At 37.8% G+C, this 19963-nt stretch overlaps 1 protein-coding gene across 1 annotated transcript in view; it reads left to right on the forward strand.

Annotated features, from left to right (window-relative positions):
• Positions 1 to 19963, forward strand: part of LOC135204411 (carboxypeptidase B-like) — a 49276-nt gene that overhangs the window by 26018 nt on the left and 3295 nt on the right. The window contains exons 7-10 of the mRNA XM_064234624.1: positions 3633 to 3722; positions 6352 to 6436; positions 8805 to 8932; positions 17263 to 17279. Coding sequence (XP_064090694.1) covers positions 3633 to 3722; positions 6352 to 6436; positions 8805 to 8932; positions 17263 to 17279 — 320 coding nt within the window. The remainder of the gene's footprint in view (positions 1 to 3632; positions 3723 to 6351; positions 6437 to 8804; positions 8933 to 17262; positions 17280 to 19963) is intronic.

The following is a 19963-nucleotide window of genomic DNA, read 5'->3' on the forward strand; positions in this document are numbered from 1 at the left end:
TAGTCTCTCTTTTTATTTACTGCTCTTTTTAATCTTTTTTAGACTTTATTTTTTAAAATTGTGAATTCCTTTTAACTTTATATGATTTTTTATAATATGTCTGTATTTTATTCACAGACTGATGATGCACACAGTTGTGCGAAACGTCTCATATGTAATAAACTTGGCCTTTTATATATGGTATCATGGACTCCTTCTGGACTTTGTGTATATATATATATATATATATATATATAATATATATATATATATATATATATATATGATATATATATATATATATACGTATTAAGCTACAAATGTCCTTTAACATCCAACTCGCTCTACCTCAGAATTAATGTATTCATATATGTTAACCAAAGGGGAAAATTTTAATTAATAAAAATTTAGTCCTCTCGTGGGTTTGAACCAGCGCCCAATGGACTGTGGAGAAATCAGGACTTCAGTGACGTTATCGACTCAGCCAAATCGATAATGTCACTGAAGAAATGAACCTCCATTCTCTCCATTTATTACTCAGTTGTGGGTAAGAACTTAAGGCTATTGGGTATTTTCAGATCAGGAGGTAGACTTGAAGATATACCTGCAACCTTGCTCTCATCAGTGAACACCTTACTAATCACTATTCCTTCACTGTCCCTGAGTATGCTCCCTTCTCATGCAAGAGCTTGGGGATCAATGCACCCATTGTGGAAACACAAGTGCTTTCCTTCTTCCTCATCATCCCTGTTTTTGAGCTCATTCTCACTCTTATTGTCATCTACCTCCCGTCAGAAGAAGAAGAGTCCATTTAGGTTTCTTACTAGAAGTACCACAGGACTTGCAGTTTCTTGAAGTGTTTGGCAGCCTAATGGTGACCTATCAGCTGATAGCTAGACTGGTGTGGGCCTTCCCGAGCATACGTAGTACCCCTTTTACTCCCCTTCCTTCCTAGATACCTTCACTGCCCCAGGCCTCACTGAGCATGTTCAGTAAACCAACCTATCCCCCATGGACACAGGAACTGTTCCATGCTGCTCCTTTTGTGTTTCTCTGGAAGCACTCTTCGCTGAGTCATCAAGGTCTGTGTACTCTCACTTGCTAGGACTAGAATGTGCTCGTGCAAGCAGTAGGACTAGCTCTACCTACTATCTTTCTTCAGAAACACACTGGGTGGATCACGAGCTACGCACTCACCCTGCGTGTGTGTGTATGTGGTCTACAGAACATGTGCATTCAAGTAACATCTTAGACTTTTCCTCTCTAGCCATTCACCTACTAGTTTAGCATAATCTTAGTGTCCGGATCATGCCTCAGCCAACAGTGGGTTCAGCACTTTCCCAGGAGTGGTGGGTGCAATGGCTGGGCATGTACAGTGACCCATCACTCTTGTTTCTCTGGGTATTTGCAGTGAGTCAATGCTACCCCTATGTGGGGTTCGGTTAATATTAGTTTCATGTGTATATGATTCACATGTGAATTACCCTCTTTTACAGTGTTCATGATTGCTGGGATGATCTGCTCATAAGTGATTGTGTTAAACCCAACTCTGTTCTTAGTTTGTCACAGACCCAGAGTTGTTTTTACATATATGTTTTACCCCCTTTTCCCATCCATCCATAATTATTCCCTGCTTTTCCCAAAGCTTTTAGGATGGGGTTATACTACCCTTTCATTCGGTGTTTTAACACATGTACAAACCTGATGCGTACGGTATAGTTCTCAGTGGTATGACACTTATGAGAAATATTTGCAGAATTATGTTCAGTTTTGTTTAATCTTACAAAAATCTACTGATTTTCTGTTCCATATTTTAAAAGGCTACAAAGGACCTAAAAGTGTTATCGAGCAAAAGACTACAGGTTGATGGACTACAATTTTGAGTGGTTACCTTATTGTAAATCATTTGTTTTGTGTGATGAGCATCATTAGGTCAGATCACTCAAGTCCACTCTAAGAGTTCTCATCAGGGTAGTTGGTTTGTCAACTTTTCTTTGGGGAAAAATCCAGCTGTTGCCCCGGGGAATTTCTTAATCATGGAAGTTTTCTCCTCCTTTCAGACTTCCCTTTAGCAGTGTTGGTACAGAGATCATTCAACCCATTTGTGAACTTTGTCTGTGAGACAATCATGGCCCCAATGTTTAATCATATTGTCGAAAGTGTTTCTTATAGGATTCACACAAAAGACAGTTATTCTGACTGCTATAGTTGGGCTTGCTTTTTGTGCTTTAAATTAGAAGGTTCCCTGTTGTCATTCAGCAATTGGACAAACGACTGTGGGGGTTTTATAATAACATCAATTAAGGCTCCCCTGATAACAACCACAATGAACCTAGCCTAGAACAATTATTTAACCAGGGGCAGGAAGGAAATTGGATACACCTTCCTCTACAACTTATTCACATTTCTTCCCAAGAAGAAGAGGCCCAAGAAGACCTCTCAAGAAATTTCACAAGACTTTAATTAAAGGAGCAGCCTTCCCAGTCTCTTGGAAGCAATGTGTTATGCCACTCATGCGTGATCTGGATACCATGGGTACTCAATAACCTGCCTAAGCTCACCATCTTAGACAAAAGATTTACTCCTGGTTATTACTCTCATATTTTGCCCAAAACACACCAGGCTGAGCCAGTGCTACCCTCTCATTTGATGCATTTACATTTCTTGAGCATACACATTTGGTTGTCAGGTTTCCATGCAACAGATCTCCGATTGGTGCTCATCAGTACCAGGATCTGCTTACTTGCAGTCATGCTGCTCTCCACCAGGCTTCGGCCAGCCTGTGGCTCACCATTGCCCCCATAGTTGCATCCACCTATTCATTTATGCCTGTTGCTAGATCAAGAATTCTGTGAGAGGGCAATAGAGCAAATGACATAGGCCCACCACCTTGTCTGAAGCAGAACTATGGTCACGTCCAAGGTCTTTACATTAGCCTGGCCAACAGCCCCATGTATGTTATTAGAGCATCCACCTTGGATTTAGCTTGGACCTGTTTGCCCGGTATATATGTGCTGCTGTGCCTAGCTGACTGATTGTTCTGAGGTCCTCAGAGGCATGACTACTTCAAATAGCAGATGTTGCTGTCCTTGGGATTGTGACAAACTGAAAGAGGCAGGTCTCATAGCCCAGCAGCAGACACAGTATATCCAGGTTCTTTCTTTTGTCAACCACTTTTGGTGGATCTTCTCGCCCACCTGTTATAATAGTTTATATTTCTTAGGAGAAAATATGAAATTTGAAATCTATGCCTTTTTTTAGGTATACAAACCTGAACATTTTATTACAGTTCCTGAGGTCAAAAGTGGTTAGTGATGGCAGGTATGTGAGGGGTATTCCCCCACCCTATAACCACCAGTTAACCACCCTGTTATCAAGTTCAACGACCATCTCCAGCCTCGCACTGAAAGATACCCTATACAAAAGATTGGTTTGTGTATCAAGGACAAACTCAAATTTCTGTACAAATATGATATGTTTATTTGGATCAGACCTGGTTGCTGCAACCCATGCGCCATTTGTAATAATTTTGAAAGTAAGATCAGTGAGGTAAATTACTTAAAAGATGTAAGAAACTTAATTTAGGTCATTTTTTATGCATTTATATGGAGTTTTGAAATGGATGATGACTTAGAACTCAATTTGATTTTCAGGCATATATAACTTTCCATGCGTATGGGCAATACATACTCTACCCCTGGGGTTATTCAACTGACGTCACACACCCACTGACAGCAAGCATGGTAGGATTTTTCTTCTTTATAGTACATTGATGTTTAAGTCTCTTCCTTCCATTTATTTCCTTATATATGTTGGTCGTCTAAAGTAACTAGCTTATCTAAGTACATTTTATGTGTGACTATGATGATTGCATTACTTTCAAACTGATTGTGAGTCTGTTTCAAAAAGACAGGATTACTAACTGTAATATTAACAGGTCCTAGCAACCTATGCTAAACTTGATTGGCCATAAAGAGGGTAAATGTTATAGGGTAGCAATTTAGTCCTTTTTATTTTTAATTCTAAATACAAAAATTAAAGAACAGGCCTTTACCAGTTCTTTGCATGGAAAAGGTAGGCAATATTGCACTATAGCCCTGTGGCTGCCATTCATCTGAAGTGAGGAAATAAAAAGGAAAGAGTAATTATGCTGAAAGAAGCTAGTACTATCGCTTTTACCTTACGTTCATCATTGTCAATAACAATAATGAATATTTCATTCCAACATGTTACTTGTAATTAAATTTCTTCCTTACCTATGGCTCGTATGTGGAATAAAAATGACTTGACAACAAATCAGTAATTTGGCAAACTTTAGATTATCCGTTTTGTCTTTTTTTTTTTGTGAGGAAATTTCCAGTGTGGATAAGCATGTAATTGAAAGACCAGTGAACTATTTCTGGGCAATCTATTATTATATTGCCGTCACTACCGATGGAAGACGTATGAATGCAGTGTTTTTTAAAACTCGATGAGTTCAAAAGTATTATCTGGCGTCATACTTGATAGGAATTTGTTTTTGTCTTTCCTGTTTTCCCTGAGGCTCTTAGCAAGGATATTAATTTAGTCCCAGTGGAGTTCACTGACTGCTGAACTTACAACTTTGCCAAATCTTGGAATTGAGTAAACCTTTTTACTTATCTTCAGTGCTGAATCTCAAAAGACAAACAGCTAGTATTCATGATTGTCATTGGTGTCTGATCCTTCTTTTAAAATGCTTCAAAGAACTTTTCACATTTTATCCTAAAATTTCTAAGGCTTCCACAATGACCTTCTAGAAGCCTTGTAAATCATTCCTCTCTGTGAACTGTCAGTTTCTTATCAGATGGTATTCTTTATTGAGCTCAGTCTCTCTACCTTGTTTCTGATTGCACTGTACTCCTCAAAAATAGATTCTCTTCTTTGCAGTTTATTCTTTCCTCCAGGCATCTCCAGTCCTCTTAAAGAATGTCATTTCTGTTGTTATCTTACCTAAAGCTTTTAGGGGAATCATTATTTTGGCAGGTGAAAGTTGAAGCCATTCAAAACATAAAATTTTTTAAGCTTTTCCTTTAAAACTCCAAATTTTCTGTCAGTGTTTGATACTTATTTAAAATGTTTACAATCTTGCAATAATTATGGTTTACAAGATTGCAATATAGTCTACCGCTATTAGATCATGACGCATAAAACGTGGTCCGTCTGTTATAGGAATTTCTTTTCAAGCAAATGTATATGTGACATCTAGATTGAGAGTATTGTTACAGCATGTAAGGATCCCTTCTTTCCAATATACATTAAAGTAACGACTGCGGTCATTCTAGTTTGGCACTCACCACTAGTTCTGTTTCAAGGCCACATCTCTACATTTTTTTCAGAAAATATTATTCTGTCATTTCCTCTTACAGATCTTAGGACTTAATGCCATTAGCAGCTCTCATGCATCCTGAAGTTTATGATGAATACATGGAAGTTTATTATTATTACTGAAAATTTGAACTTGTAGTAAGGCAAAGGTATCCAAGTTGGACATGAAAGCAGAAAGAGAGACTGTTGGAACTGACGATAAACAGACAGAAAAGGGCAATTCAGCAGGAAGCAAGCTGCCAAAAAGCAATGGTATTGTTTAGAGTGCTCTTGTAAGACCAACTGTAAGCAGCACCCTTGTACTGGCTTTATATTCTGTAAGATAGTATGAAGAGTCATTACTCCATTAGTGATGCTACAAGTGTACAAACATCATATTATATGGTGCAAATGAGCTATGTGCTGATTATCATTGTGGGTCAAAAGGATATACAGTAGGGGACCACTGTATTCGCGCTCTCCAGATTCGTGGACTCGCGAATTATGGATTTCTCTATGGAACATTTCACCCCCCACCCCCCTTATTCGCGGGAAATATGCCTATTTTGGGTATTTTTCTGTGAGAAATATCAACAAATTCCTGTTTTGTTTTTTTTTTTTGTTTTTTATAAATTTCATCATAAAATGCACTGTTTGTGATAAAATATTTAAAAAAACCAGGTATAGAAATTTTCACTGGGTTTTTCTTGAGTTTTAACAAACAAAATCGGCCATTTTAAGCATTTTAATATTGGTTCCAACTATTTGCGTTGCCGTCTGTTACGCAGCCCCCTTGAATACCGGGGACCACTGTACATTCATTACTTTAAGTTAGACTTACTGCAGTATAAATTTCAGGACTGTTGGTTGTAATTACTGTATTATCTTTAATCTTAATTAATTCATCCCATTCAAGTATAAACTAGCATTAACACATTTACTTTATTCAAGAAGTTTTTAGGCAGTCACAAGTAAGGACTTTTGATAATGTAGGTATTTGAATTCTTCTTTAGTGGAGCTGTTACTGACGACACTTTCATCCCTCAGAATAGAGCTGGCAAAGCAATGGCCAAACAAATTGAGAGGAAAAATCAAGCTACGTATGATGTTGGCAACTCTGCTGAAGCATTTTGTAAGTACAATACTAAGAGCCTTCCACAGCTTTTGTTGCAACAGCAAGTTGCAAAGATTTTAAAGAAATCACTGGTAAAGTAACAGGTCTTTTATTAGATCTAAAATAATGATAGTTTTGTTGAATTATTTTATTTTCATTATTTTATTCAGTAACTATATATTATATATATATATATATAGATAGATAATAAGATATATATATATATATATATATATATATAATATATATAATCTGGTACCATTAGTGTTACTGTTTGAAAATATTTGCTGCCTAAGTGGCACCGAGCTGGCACTGAATGCTTATTATTTTAATGAGTTCCTTGTCTTTTGTGCCAAGATTAACTGTGAGCTGTCCGGTATCCATTTGTAAGTTCTATTAATAATGATTAGACAAAACTGGAAGCTTTCTTGATTATAACAGGTGTAGTAAATGGAATATTTATAGGCTGGTAATGTTTCCTACTATCACGGCAGGACTTGACAGCTACAGAAGACAATGAAAGCTGGAAATTGGGGTTGTGGGTTACATTCAGGCACCAGTGGATGAAAGTGGAGCATCTATCCACTGACCAGATGCTGAAACTGGTGGACTATGTTTGCTTTTATGCTTGATAACTTCTTGGAATTGTTACACTTATTAGTTTCAATGACTTAGTCACCGTTCAGTGTGGAATTCCAATCTAAAATGTAGTGTTCATAATGTGTCAGCTATATAGTGGAGCACGATGAGAACTTTCACCTTTCGGGTGATGTGGTGCTCTGGCTATCAGGGAACTTTCTTAATTCCTTCATCTTTCCTATCATTGGAATAACCGTCACAGTGCGTTCAAGTTCCTTATGGAAAGTGTCCTAAGATGAACAGTGGTGACAGTTCTTCAGACATAAGAAATGATAATGATCTTATAACATCTGGGGGCCATTCCACATCCGTTGCAGCACTTCTGTTAACAGACTGGTATTGATTAACATCACCGGTTCACTGAGGAGAGGAAGTGACAATATTGAAGGTTAATACAACAGTTTTTTTAAGTACTTCAGGCAGTAATAGTATGCACTACTATGTACTCCAATCTAGGTCTATGCTTGGGCATGCATAGAAAGTAACCTGAACATTATAAGTGCAAGTATTGGTTCAGCCACGCTTCCACCTGAACAGACCAGATTCCCAGAGAAGCCGCAAACTACATGAGAAGGAACACAGGAAATCAGCCGACACCAAACGCAAATGAAAGGTTGAGAGAAAGAAGAGGAAGTAACCAGCCAGCACCAAGCACCAATGAGAGAAAGGACGATAGGAGCCGTTTTAAAGACATATCCCACCTACTACTACTACTACTATCGAAGATAACCACCCGCGTAACTGATAGAGAGCCATAGCACCTGCCACGACAAAGGGGAATGCATTAGCAGAAACAATGGCAACGTCATCCGTATTAAAGGCCTTTGATGTACGTAATGCTCTCAGTCACAGTGAAATAAAGAAGGAAGCTGTCGTATGTGCGTCTTTCAAGATGCTTCCTTTACCACAAATGACCGGTTATTATAACAAACAGCTTTTAGATTTTATAGAACGCAAATTAAAACTATAAAATCAGTCTGGATAGGGACATACGTTTGAGTATATCGTCATTATAAGGGCATCAAATACTGGACTCGAATACCATGACACAGAGGGCCTGGCACCAGCCATGGTTCGAGGCACTGAATGTTCTATTCGCCTACCGATAAAATGCAGCAAAAGGTGACACCTGAGAACTTACAAACTAGATATTAAGCAAAACCGGAAGGATGGGATGTTGGTCACTTAGGTAATCTACTTTGCATTTGTATATTCTACACCATATTAGACATCTATAGCTCGTAGTTGATAGCGATAGTCAGACGTTCAGTGAATGATAAATTTAATTTTACAAGAATATTAAAATCTATGTTACAGTTAATAAAGAAAGAGAAACATTTATTTATAAGTTAGTTTTCTTTTGTTTTTTTTTCTAAGCAGTTGTGGGCACTGCTAAGAGTCCTGTGAAAGAGAACCACTTAGATACAAGTGTAGCTACCCTAGAGTGTTCGCTCTTGGAAATCAGCCGATTTGGTATTCTGAATAATTTACTTTTAGGGCAACAGACTCAATCAGTGCAATGTTGGCTTCAAGTAGAAATCAAAGTTGGAATCTGAATAGTGACAAAACGTTACTTATGACTGCATATGTATTTGCATTAGTTTTTTATTTAACCTTGTAAAATACGCTGACATTCTTTGATGATGATGTTTCCATTGCATTCATTCTGAATATTCAGTGTTTTGATTTTTATGTTGGATGACACAGCTATTATACGGAGCGCATTTTTGTGTCGTCCCACAAACAGACCCGGCAGCTGGAGCATCTGACGACTGGGCGTCTTACGCTTTGAATGTTCCTTACGTCTACACAATTGAGCTGAGAGACACTGGATCTTATGGCTTCACACTGCCTGCGTCTCAGATCTTGTCGACTGTGAGTCATTATTTTTACTCTGTCATAAGGACAAAAAGTCCAAGACTTTTTTTTTTTCATATTGTACTTTTTTTTAGCAACTAAGAACTTGCTTGATGTGAAATTGTCTTGGTATTTTATTTAAAACTTATCTCATATTTATTTTCAGATGTTTTAGCATGTTTTGTTGAATACCATTCATGAAATCTAAATCAGTACTTTATTTTTGTTTACTTGCCAGCAAGGCCTTGGCAGAGGAATGCTATAAAATGGCTGACAGTAATACGAAAAAACAGAGAGAGAGAGAGAGAGAGAGAGAGAGAGAGAGAGAGAGAGAGAGAGAGAGAGAGAGAGAGAGAAGAAAAGAAAATCCAGGGAACACTTGACCTTCGTGAAAGTCCAGTAAGGTGTAAAACTCAGTACGATTGGCAGAAGTGTTAATACAATATATGAAATGAAATTAAAATATTCGATGGTCCTACGTCACACACTCACACGATAAAAAAAAAAAAAACTCTGAAAGAGAGAGGTGGCGAATTGATTATATGAATAAACATACGAGTATATCATCGAGCTATCATAATTCATCAAGCCCGAATGCTTAAAGATTGCTCTAACCAATGGGGCAGCACAGCCACTCAAAAGACGCTTGAGTAGAACAGTTCTTAAACTGAACTAGGTACTAAACATGCCAACGGTGGGAGGCTCTGGCATCGGAGAGGTACTACACAGGGTCCAAAGGGAGAAAAGCACCTCAGCGGCGTGGTTGGTATGGTATTAGCGTCCCACCTCGGTGTCGCGGGTTCGATTCTCAGCCATTACATTGAGGAGTGAGAGATGTGTATTTCAGAAGTCACGTAAAGCCGTTGGTCCCGTTGCTGAATAACCACTGGTTCCATGCAACGTAAAAACACCATACAAACAAACAAATGGAGAGAGAGACCACGGGGGAATTTGGGAAGGTTTCTTGATTAAAAGTAAGGAGACTGGGATATAGTCCCATGACAATTATACGTTATTAATTCCATATTTTCCAGCCTTGGGTCACATTATGTGTGCATCTTTCTTTTCATTTGCAATATTATTCTTCTATCCGTGAAGCTTGGATTTTTAATGGTACGTCTCCAAAATGACCACATTCTTTCTGCGCCCATTCCTATTCTGAACGGAGTAGTGCGGTCCATAAGCAATGCATTATTAACTTTTGCACTATCTTTATCGATGACATGCTAGGACTCTTATTTACCACTAGTCCTGTAGTCTCTCATCCATCTTTATTAGTTTGTTTTTACGTTGCGTGGAACCAGTGATTATTCAGCAACGGACCAATGGCTTTACGTGACTTCCGAACCACGTCGTGAGTGAACTTCTATCACCAGAAATACACATCTCTGACCCCTCAGTGGAATACCTGAAAATCGAACTCGCGGCCACCGAGGTGGCAGGCCAAGACCATACCGATCATGTCCCCTGAGGCGCTATTAACTGCGTGTACTTCATTTGTAGTCATTCCTGCCGACTGGTTTTCAGTGTCATTTTGCATCGAGAACTAACTTTTACTTCTGGATATTATGTTTTCAATTCCATACAGTATAGAGTGAAGTCCTGAAATCGTATTTACTTTAAACACATTCTTAACAAAAAATCCTCAATCAACAGGTCAAAGATGCTTGGTTGGCTGTGAAATACATGGGAAACCTCGTCCGTAGGAAGTCCCCGTAAAAGGTTCAACGCATGAAACTTCCTGCAATGAAACCGAGCACAAGCATCTATAACAAGGAACTCAAAAATTATGAAATGAAGTCACACTAATAATGATAATGTTGTTGAGATGTTTTCGGTTTAAGAGATTTTTAATTGGTTATTAACAGTTTTTTTTTATTATTGCTTTGTCAGATATTTTGTTATTTTGTTTGATCTGATGTAATTTCTTTCTTGCAGCAACACACTTTTGTTAATTATATGGAAAATAAATATTTTGTTTTGAATATGAATCTTGTTACATTTTATTGTTATATTTGTTTTTTGGGCAGAAATTTAATAGAAGATTGGTGCTTTTAGATAAACTTAAGTCTCTCACTGATATTGTTTAGAACTCTCGTTTGTTGTAAGAATATCATTGTCTTTAAATTTATAGAATAATAACTATAATTTTTGGACTTAAAAAATTGAACTTCGGGAGAGTATGAGTATCTCTGGTACAAGTGATCTTGGCGTAGCTGTACTGGATATAATTATATTTAAATAGTTGTTTTAGTCTTGTGTAAGGGAACCCAATCTATTCATGCTGAGTTTTAGGTATTGGACCTAATTTCAAATACATAAGAAGAGCCAGAATGCAATGAGTTTGCGCCGAGAAGTAAATCACAAAGTTTCTTTATGTGCTTGACCCAAAAGTGTATGTTATGTAGCCACCATATACATATATGGCCATCCAAAAATAAAAAGTTAATGCATAACTCTGTAAGCTGAGAAATTGTGAAAGACAACTACAAAAAAAACTGGCTTTAGAGGGGCTTTCAAACTCCAATAATAAAAATGGCAAAATGAATGCAACAAAAATAAAGTGCAAAAGTCCCAGCTGTGACATGTGATAACTAATAATAGTCTTCTCACATGTTTTAAAAAGCATTTATATTGGCTCACAGTTGACCTGCCGCAGTAATGGATTGATAACCGTCCTCATAAGGGAAAATAAATAGAAACTGAAATGTATGAAGTAATCTATAGATCATTATTCGATAAAGTCCATATTTTTAAGCATGCAAAGAAAAATGCTGTTGTGGAACCAATGAAAATTTTAGGCATATATACAAGAAAGTAACTAGGAATGCACAGGTACAAATAGAAATATGAATAAAGATGGAGAGTAATTAGAAACAGCAACGTAGATCAAGAAAAATCATGTGCTGAGCATTCTTTTATTATTCATATTATTGTTGTTTTTCTACTTTATTTCATCAATAAAGTAAAAAATGCCTTTTGCACTGACTCTCCCAAGGCTTCGTTTGGCAATAAAATATGGAATCCAAAAAGCAGATAACACACTTTAAATTATCTGAACAAATTGGTATTTTTTGCAATGTATCAAATGAAGCAAATCAGGTCTCTTTGTCCAAAATGCTTGGGAATCCACAGCAGAATGTGAAATATGGTTATCAAGTAAGATTATTAAAAACATGCCTCTATAGAAATTATAATATTCTGTGAATAAATTTTTTTTTTTTTTTAGAATCTACTCAAAATGAGTATGCTAATAATCCCTGTGTCTAGCAGATAAAGCTTTTATAACAAATATTATGAGGCTGATATTAATGTTGCAATATTTTTGAGCCCTTCATTTTTATGCACTAAAGGAAATACTGACGCTAATGAACTGCTGGCACTGCAATTAATATATGTAGATTGAATCTACTAGTTTCTGTCGTTTGATTCATAGCTATCTTTAAAACCCATCATTTGTCGAATTATGAAGATGACAACAGTTCAAAACAGACTGAACCAGAAGCTGGCTTGTGGTATTCCTCGTTCCACAAGAAAAAGCCACATTGAGGCCATAATGTTCCCTCTTCGAACTGGGCAGATTCGTCTTACTCATGGGCCTTTAATGAATCACCCACATAATCCAATCCCAGAGTAGATCAGCACGAGCAATATAAAGTTGCATGTGACTGTCTAGAGTACCACACCCAACAACACATATCAAATATTGGAATCAACACTGGAAAGAAACCCTGTTAGAGGAAAACACGTTCAGTTTTTTCCAGCTGCAAAATTTTTAATTAGTAACTGACTAACACCGTGTAGATTCTGTCTTTTTAAACTATATTTGCAAGATAATAAAAATAATAAAAATAATAATAAAAACAACAACAACAACAACAACAACAACAACAACAACAATAATAATAATAATAAAATAATAATAATAATAATAATAATAATAATAATAATAATAATAATAATAATAATACTTCACTGAAAAAAAGCAGTTTGTAATGCTGTTGAGCTTACACTGTACACTCTCAGCTTGGCATTCAAGTGCCTTCGTTTCAGCAGGGAAGTCATAAGACAGCTTACCAAAGTTCTTATTATCCAGATGGTTCAGTAGGCAATGCTACCATTTGCAAAGGGTTAAGGTTACCAAGGGTACATACATAGTATACTTATACCTGACAACATGAAAGATCGTGGCCTAGTCAGTACCACTAACGAGCTTTCGTCTTTCCTCCTGACAGAGGTTCAGACGGAGTGCTAGTATCACAGTCACCTGATGACCAGGGGGAAGAGGCACCACCAGAGGACTTCAAGAAAGAGAATTCATCGTGATCCACTGTATGGGTAAAACAGCTGCCTTTGCCCTGATTGGGTGAGAGTAGTACCTCAGGAAGCTTGGCAACAAACATGGGGATGTATCCAGGTTCCAGTGCATGACAAGGAGTCCTGTCAATGACATCAGGAGGAAAACAAACTGCATCATTGACAGAATTAACCCTGCCTTTGATGCCAAAGACCTCCCAAGATTACAGGCGATTATGACATTGTAAAAACGCATAAAGCCAACAACCCTCTCTACCACATAATCAGCTAATGCCCGGCATGGACTTACCACCAGGCCAAAACAATGAATGAAATCCTGATACCATACACCCCTGGTGAACTTTCCACTGTGTCACCACTAGTTTCTCGACAGGTTATGCATTATGCTATTCCAGGATATCATCACATCACTGGATGTAGAGCCTCTTTACCAATGTGCCAATTGATGAAACCATATGGATGATCCTCAACAGTGTCTGAAGGGATGAATCCATCACAACTTTGGACATCCCAAATAAGTCTCACCTCTGTCTGCTGGAAGTCTGTATGAAGGCGGCCCTTTCATCGATCAATGGGGCCGACTGCTGACTCAGATCACAAGAGTTGCCACGGGTTGCCCTCTTGGGGTACTGTTAACTAACTTCTACATGTGAGTTATAAAGCAGTGCATCTTCAGCAGGATTTATAACATGCATAGATGACATCTTCATCAACATTGCAGACGAGGAAGACCTGGAGATACTTTGATGCACATTCAATGAAGAATCAGATTTCTACTTCACATGTGGGAGAACTGTTGACAAAGTTCCATAGAAAATTGACTGACATTGATCTCTGTCTATTTAAAACGTTGGTTATAAATGCCCACATTAGCCACACACCCGCTCCCACTGCTCTTCCTGGAGTTCCACCCCTGAGGAACTTGAGGGCATCCCCAAAATGGTTGCAGGTTATAAAATTGCATTATGTAGGATATATATATGATTGCTGACTGCAAGAAGGATCAGGCAGCCCTGGTAAACACAATTCAGGTAAATGTAACCCCACTGAAGTATCTACACTATAAGGACCGGAGGATTGCTCATTGCCTCATAAAGAATAGCCCCATGTTTTCAACAGCAATCCCGTGTTACAAGGATGTATGCCACAGTCCCTTCACTGGTATGAGGAACACCACAATTCTTAACAGTGACACATACAACTGCTGCCTCTGTTACAGGAAGCCCCTCACTATTATTCATGGGTAATCCCTGCATAACCTCCTCCTCGAGTGACAACAGAGCGAGAACGGGAACAGGAATATTAGAATCATTTACCAATGATTACCAAGAACTATTCAAAAGCTTACTTTCTACTGTCTTAGACTCGGCTCTAGCGGCTGCCTTAAGTCTCCTATCTCTGTCTAACTTTGCTAAATGAGAACCCAGTGTCTTCCACTTCTTAGCATCCCATTCTGCACATTCACCATAAGTCTTATCAACTGAACGCTCCTGTCCCCTACATGCTACGGACAGTGTGTGTGAATCATATTTCTCTTTGGTTATAATAAGGTATTGCAGCCTTTGCTACTATACCTTATGCTAGCAGCCCTTGTGTCAGACATAATGAAGGAAGAAGAATGGTCTTAAACAAATAAAATTCAATAATTGTCTTGATTGAAGTCTATAAGAGAGAATAAAACCAAGAAAAAAACATCAAAGCCTATGGCTACCAATAACTGGCTACTCGCTTACCCCGTAAGTGAGTGGGGCGATACCTACACCAACAACGTAACTAGCGCTACCACGATTATCACATTTTAAGCGGCCAGCGAGTGAAACTGTAAGCAATAATATTACTTGATAAGTTACATACTGTATATATATAAAAAAGGGTTTTAATTTTATAGTCCCTTAGGTTGCTGGGTTTTTTTATATAGATTTTGTTGATAAGTTCATAATAATTATCTCCACATTCAGTGCAACTTACTCTGGTGCAAAAAATTCACAAATCTGTCAGTAAAACTGAACATCTTCTCCGATGAATGACTTTGCTTGTGAATTTGGACTCTTGAAGAAAACATTATTATGGCATTCAGAACCAATGACTTGATTTGGAGATTACAAGACAGAAATATAACGTGCAGCATAAAAGAACAATATCTAACCTCAATGAGTTCTCACATAAGTTATGAATCTACGAGAGAAAAATTGTTTGAACATTGTGGGGTTAAATGACACCTTTCTTCCCAATTAACACATGCATTCTAATTGGAACTAATGCAACAAAAAACTTCTTGGGAACCAAGTGCTTATACAGTATATGACTATGTACTCTCTAGAAACCCCCTCATTATGGGACCACCTTGACGTGGTGAGGGGGCTCTCGAACCTCAGGAATCTCTTCCCAGGTTCGAACCCAAGAGGCCCATATGACATTATATATTTTCGAGTTAACTTCTGTGGACTTTTCCATTTTTTGCCAAAATTTTGAAAGCAAATAAATGAGAAAACATATCATGGCTTAATGTGGAGTTAAATCCGAAGCTAAATAGTGAGAACTGTGGTAGATCCTTCATCTACCCGACAATGTTCGGGCCTGGTTTTCAGGCGGAACTATTCTGTGGAGCTGGACCACTGATTCCAGGGGGGCGGCGGCCTGGTTCTAGGAATAGAACTCTCGGCATTCTATCCAGTTTGCCCATAATGTGATTAGGATGGGGATAATTGTATTGTTGTAATACTCTTAGTTCTAGCAAGCGGGTTCTGCTTACACTTGGGCCATACTAATCATGTTATGCCATCTCCTTTTGGGGTAGGGTAGGGATGCGGACATTTGGGAGTCCTTTCTCACTTGTGCCTTTGGCGGAAGACTTAACTTCGCGAGGGGCCAATGATATCTTTTCAAGATTTTTTTTTTTTAAATCTCATCTCAAATTTATGAATACTGAAATAAATGATTTGAGTATCCCTGGGCCCCATGATAGAAAAACTCCGGCACAGTCGATGACTATTGGCACGTCACTCCCGAATTTCGTTGGTACTGCCACAAATATTGAAAGTACTATAAATGATACCAAGGAACACCCTGTTCCAAGAATATATATATATATATATATATATATATATATATATATATATATATATATATATATATATCCTACATCTATAGCCCTGTTATGTTGAAGAATTTTTCCTTGGTTTCAACATTGTCCTTTTGCTATGCAATTGCAAAAGATTGCAATTCGAAATCATTCATCATTAGAAGAAGCCAATAAACATTATTGTATCCAGTTAGAAGGGAAGATTGTTTCTCTTATTCTTACTAATGTTGCACTGATTGCAACAATACCTTATTGCCCTCACTATCATCATATCTCTCCCAGCACCTCCTGGCAGCCTCCATCTGCAACATTGCAACGACTGAGGATATGTGTTGTTCTTTATAATGGCCTCCTGAGATGTGAATTCTTTAGCCAAGTGATTCCATGTTAATTTCATGATCTTCTGTTGCAAGGCAATGATATGGGCATATATACAAATAGCAGTTATTCATTTATATTGATTCAGTTTCATATACAGGAAACTAAACTGTAATGATCATATGTACACGGAATTATCTCGTGTTCAAATGCTATATTACACGACATTTCTTTGCTCATTTTCTGTGTTCTGTCTAAACGAATGATAACTACGACTTTTTCATTCGTTATCGCAGAGAATTGGATCGAAATATTGAATAAAATCGGATTACAGTTTCGTCTCCAATTCTCTGTATACTCTGAAGTGGCCACGAGGTCACCATGCAGTCTTTCTCTGTTGTGGTTGTATTGTGTTATGAAATCTTTTTGTCTTTGTAATTTTGGTTTGCATTTGCTTCTCTTTAGTTTTGTTATATGGGGATACCCTTTATCTATACTGCTTTGTGGTTTCTATCTCTCTTAGGAACTTATGGTTATATTTGTAGAATACTTATCTGTTCTTCTGGACGTCTCGCTGATTTCTCATTTAATCTCATTTCATTCTTTTTCATTTGATTGCTCTTTATCTCAGGAGGCTGTTGACATTATGTGAGTTCGTTTTCCTTTAGGATTCTGGGCAAGTTAAACACCACGTTTCTTTTTCTTAATTATTATTGTAATACACAAATTCACTGTCCTATCACACACAAATGACACAGGGTAAACGGAGTATAAACCGACACAAGTTATGCGTCCAGAAGCGAGTTCCTAACTGAACTTTTCTCTTGTTCCAACTGAACTCTGGACCCAGTTCTGATTTCTGGCTCCGCCTTTTTTTCTCCTGGAGACCACCCTAATTCTTCCTAATTGGGTAATCTTCAACGCCTACTACTTCCGGCGACGACATCTAACGAATCAGGTGTATGCTGTGAGCAGTCGGTGCCACCCACTTGTTGTTCGTTGTTCGGGTCAGAGCTGACTTCTAACAGCTTCCATCATCGATTTTTCTTATGTCCTTTTCTGCGTTTTTACGAGTGTCGCATTGCAAACATCCTGGTTTGCGTTTCTCTTCTACTTCACTCTTGCCTTCATCTACCAAAACTCTACTAGTATATTTTCCTAGCTAATATATTTCCTACCTAACTAATCTTATAGACTTCTGGCTTTACATGCTTTACATCTCCACCAAAAAGATTCACAGCAATTTTAACTATAAGGAAGTCGTGAACGCCATCTTTGTCCACCTAAGAAAATCAGAGCAAATATATCAACCACATCTTCAAAGATGGGCGTAAATTCTATCTGGATTATTACTGACATTTTTTCCTCGTTATATAAGATTATTATATTTGTGTTGAGATAACTGAATATCGAACCAGTTGGGAATAAAAATTCATAAATAGGAAAAATAAAACCTATATTACCCCCTATACCGAAAATGAGGTTGTACTTCATAGACGACATGAAGATCCAGGCATACCTACATATCCAGATTTAACAGCGTATTTCAGACATGAATACTGCAGTTCTGAGCATAGAATAAGAGAATAAAAAGTTATTTCCTTAGAATTCATCTCTCTGAATTTGCTACAGACTACTTGAAATAGCAAACTACCTTTAATTCATCTTCTTTAACAGCTGAATATAGATTGGCAGTTTCGACAGTCCAGGCATACCAACATAATGAAATGCAAAACCACATTTTGTACATAAATACTGCAGTTCTGAGATAAAATAATCGATTTAAAAGTCATTTACTCCTATTCAGGTTTCTGAACTTGCTACAGACTACGTATGGGAAATAACAAACTGTCTTTAATCCATCTGCTCTAAAAGCTATACAATAGATTGGCAGTTCTGACAGATCCTCTGTTACCGTTTGTTATGAAGGTCTTGGCCTGTTTTACTCTGACCGAATGCATGTAGGAGAGAATGCGTACTTTTAACCATTTCATTTTTCAGGATATTCTTCAGAAATAAACATAATCCTTATTATTATAAAATAACGAACTATATTAAAATGTTTCAAGATATATGTTTCCTCAACTCAACTGTAGAAATCGATGCACAAAAGAATCGTCATTTTATGATACCAAATGACCTAGAAATTACTGGCATTGCTTAAGGTAGGAAGGACCATGATGTGCTGTCAGTGCACCTCACAGGGTGCACTGTAGGCATTGCTAAAGGGTCTTTTTTTTTTTTGTAACGTCCCCTCGGCCCCTAGTTGCAACCTCTTTCATTCCTTTTACTGTACCTCCATTCATGTTCCCTATTTTCCCCTTGTTATCCACCCTCTCCTAAGTGATTTCATAATGCTTCTTCAACCGCTTTGAGGTTTTCCTTCTGTGATGCCTTTCAACTCTACCTACTCTCAATTTCCTTTTCCAGCGCTGAGTGACCTCATAGGTCCCAGTGCTTGGCCTTTGGCCTTATCTCCACATTCCTTCCCAGGGCTATAGCTTTGATTTCTGACATTGCAATGATTAGGAATTTCTGTTGCATATTCGTGATAGGAAGGTTAATATACGACTGCATATCTTGAACAATAAGGATTAAGGTTATCTTTAAAGAATATCCTGAAAAGGAAAATGGTTAAAAGTATGTATTTCCTCCTTGCCTGCATTTGGTCCGAGTAGTACAACGAACGGGAACAGAGGGGCTGTCGGAATTGTCAATCTATTGTATAATTCTGAAAGCAGATGAATCAAAGCACGTTTGCAAGAGAAAGGTCACAGACGCTGACCCCTGACAGCTTATGACGTCATCACGACCTTCCGGCCATGTGACCTCAGACAGACCTTTCCTGACCCCATTATATTCTTCATGTTCTGGTGACCTTCTTTGCTCTTACCTCACAGTGAGGGTAGAAGACCCAGACTTCTCCTATCTATGAAGTTCTTATTGATCATTCTTATTGACACATTGTTTCAGTTTAATACTGCTTCGAAATACATTCGTTTTCTCATGAAACTTTCCCTTTCTCCTATTCGTTATTTGTCTGCATCATCACTGATCTTACTCTTCCCGTAGACTCTCTTTTATTCTCTTCCCTCATTCATTCATGTGTCACCTTCATCATCTCCTTCGGTTTAGTCATGGAATTGTCTTTCCATTTCCATCCACTTTCCTTCCAGCTTCATTTCCTTATCAACTTTCCTTTCAGGTCTTCTTTGTTGAACGACCTAAGAAATCCCCCAACCGTCGATCTAACTACCTGTTGGTCTATTAATTGAAATGTGAATGGCGATTCCCGTAGAGTTTCGTAACATTTCTCCTCCGTGAAATTCAGT

Source organism: Macrobrachium nipponense, chromosome 47 (assembly GCF_015104395.2).
Source record: "Macrobrachium nipponense isolate FS-2020 chromosome 47, ASM1510439v2, whole genome shotgun sequence".
NCBI classification, from domain to species: domain Eukaryota; kingdom Metazoa; phylum Arthropoda; class Malacostraca; order Decapoda; family Palaemonidae; genus Macrobrachium; species Macrobrachium nipponense.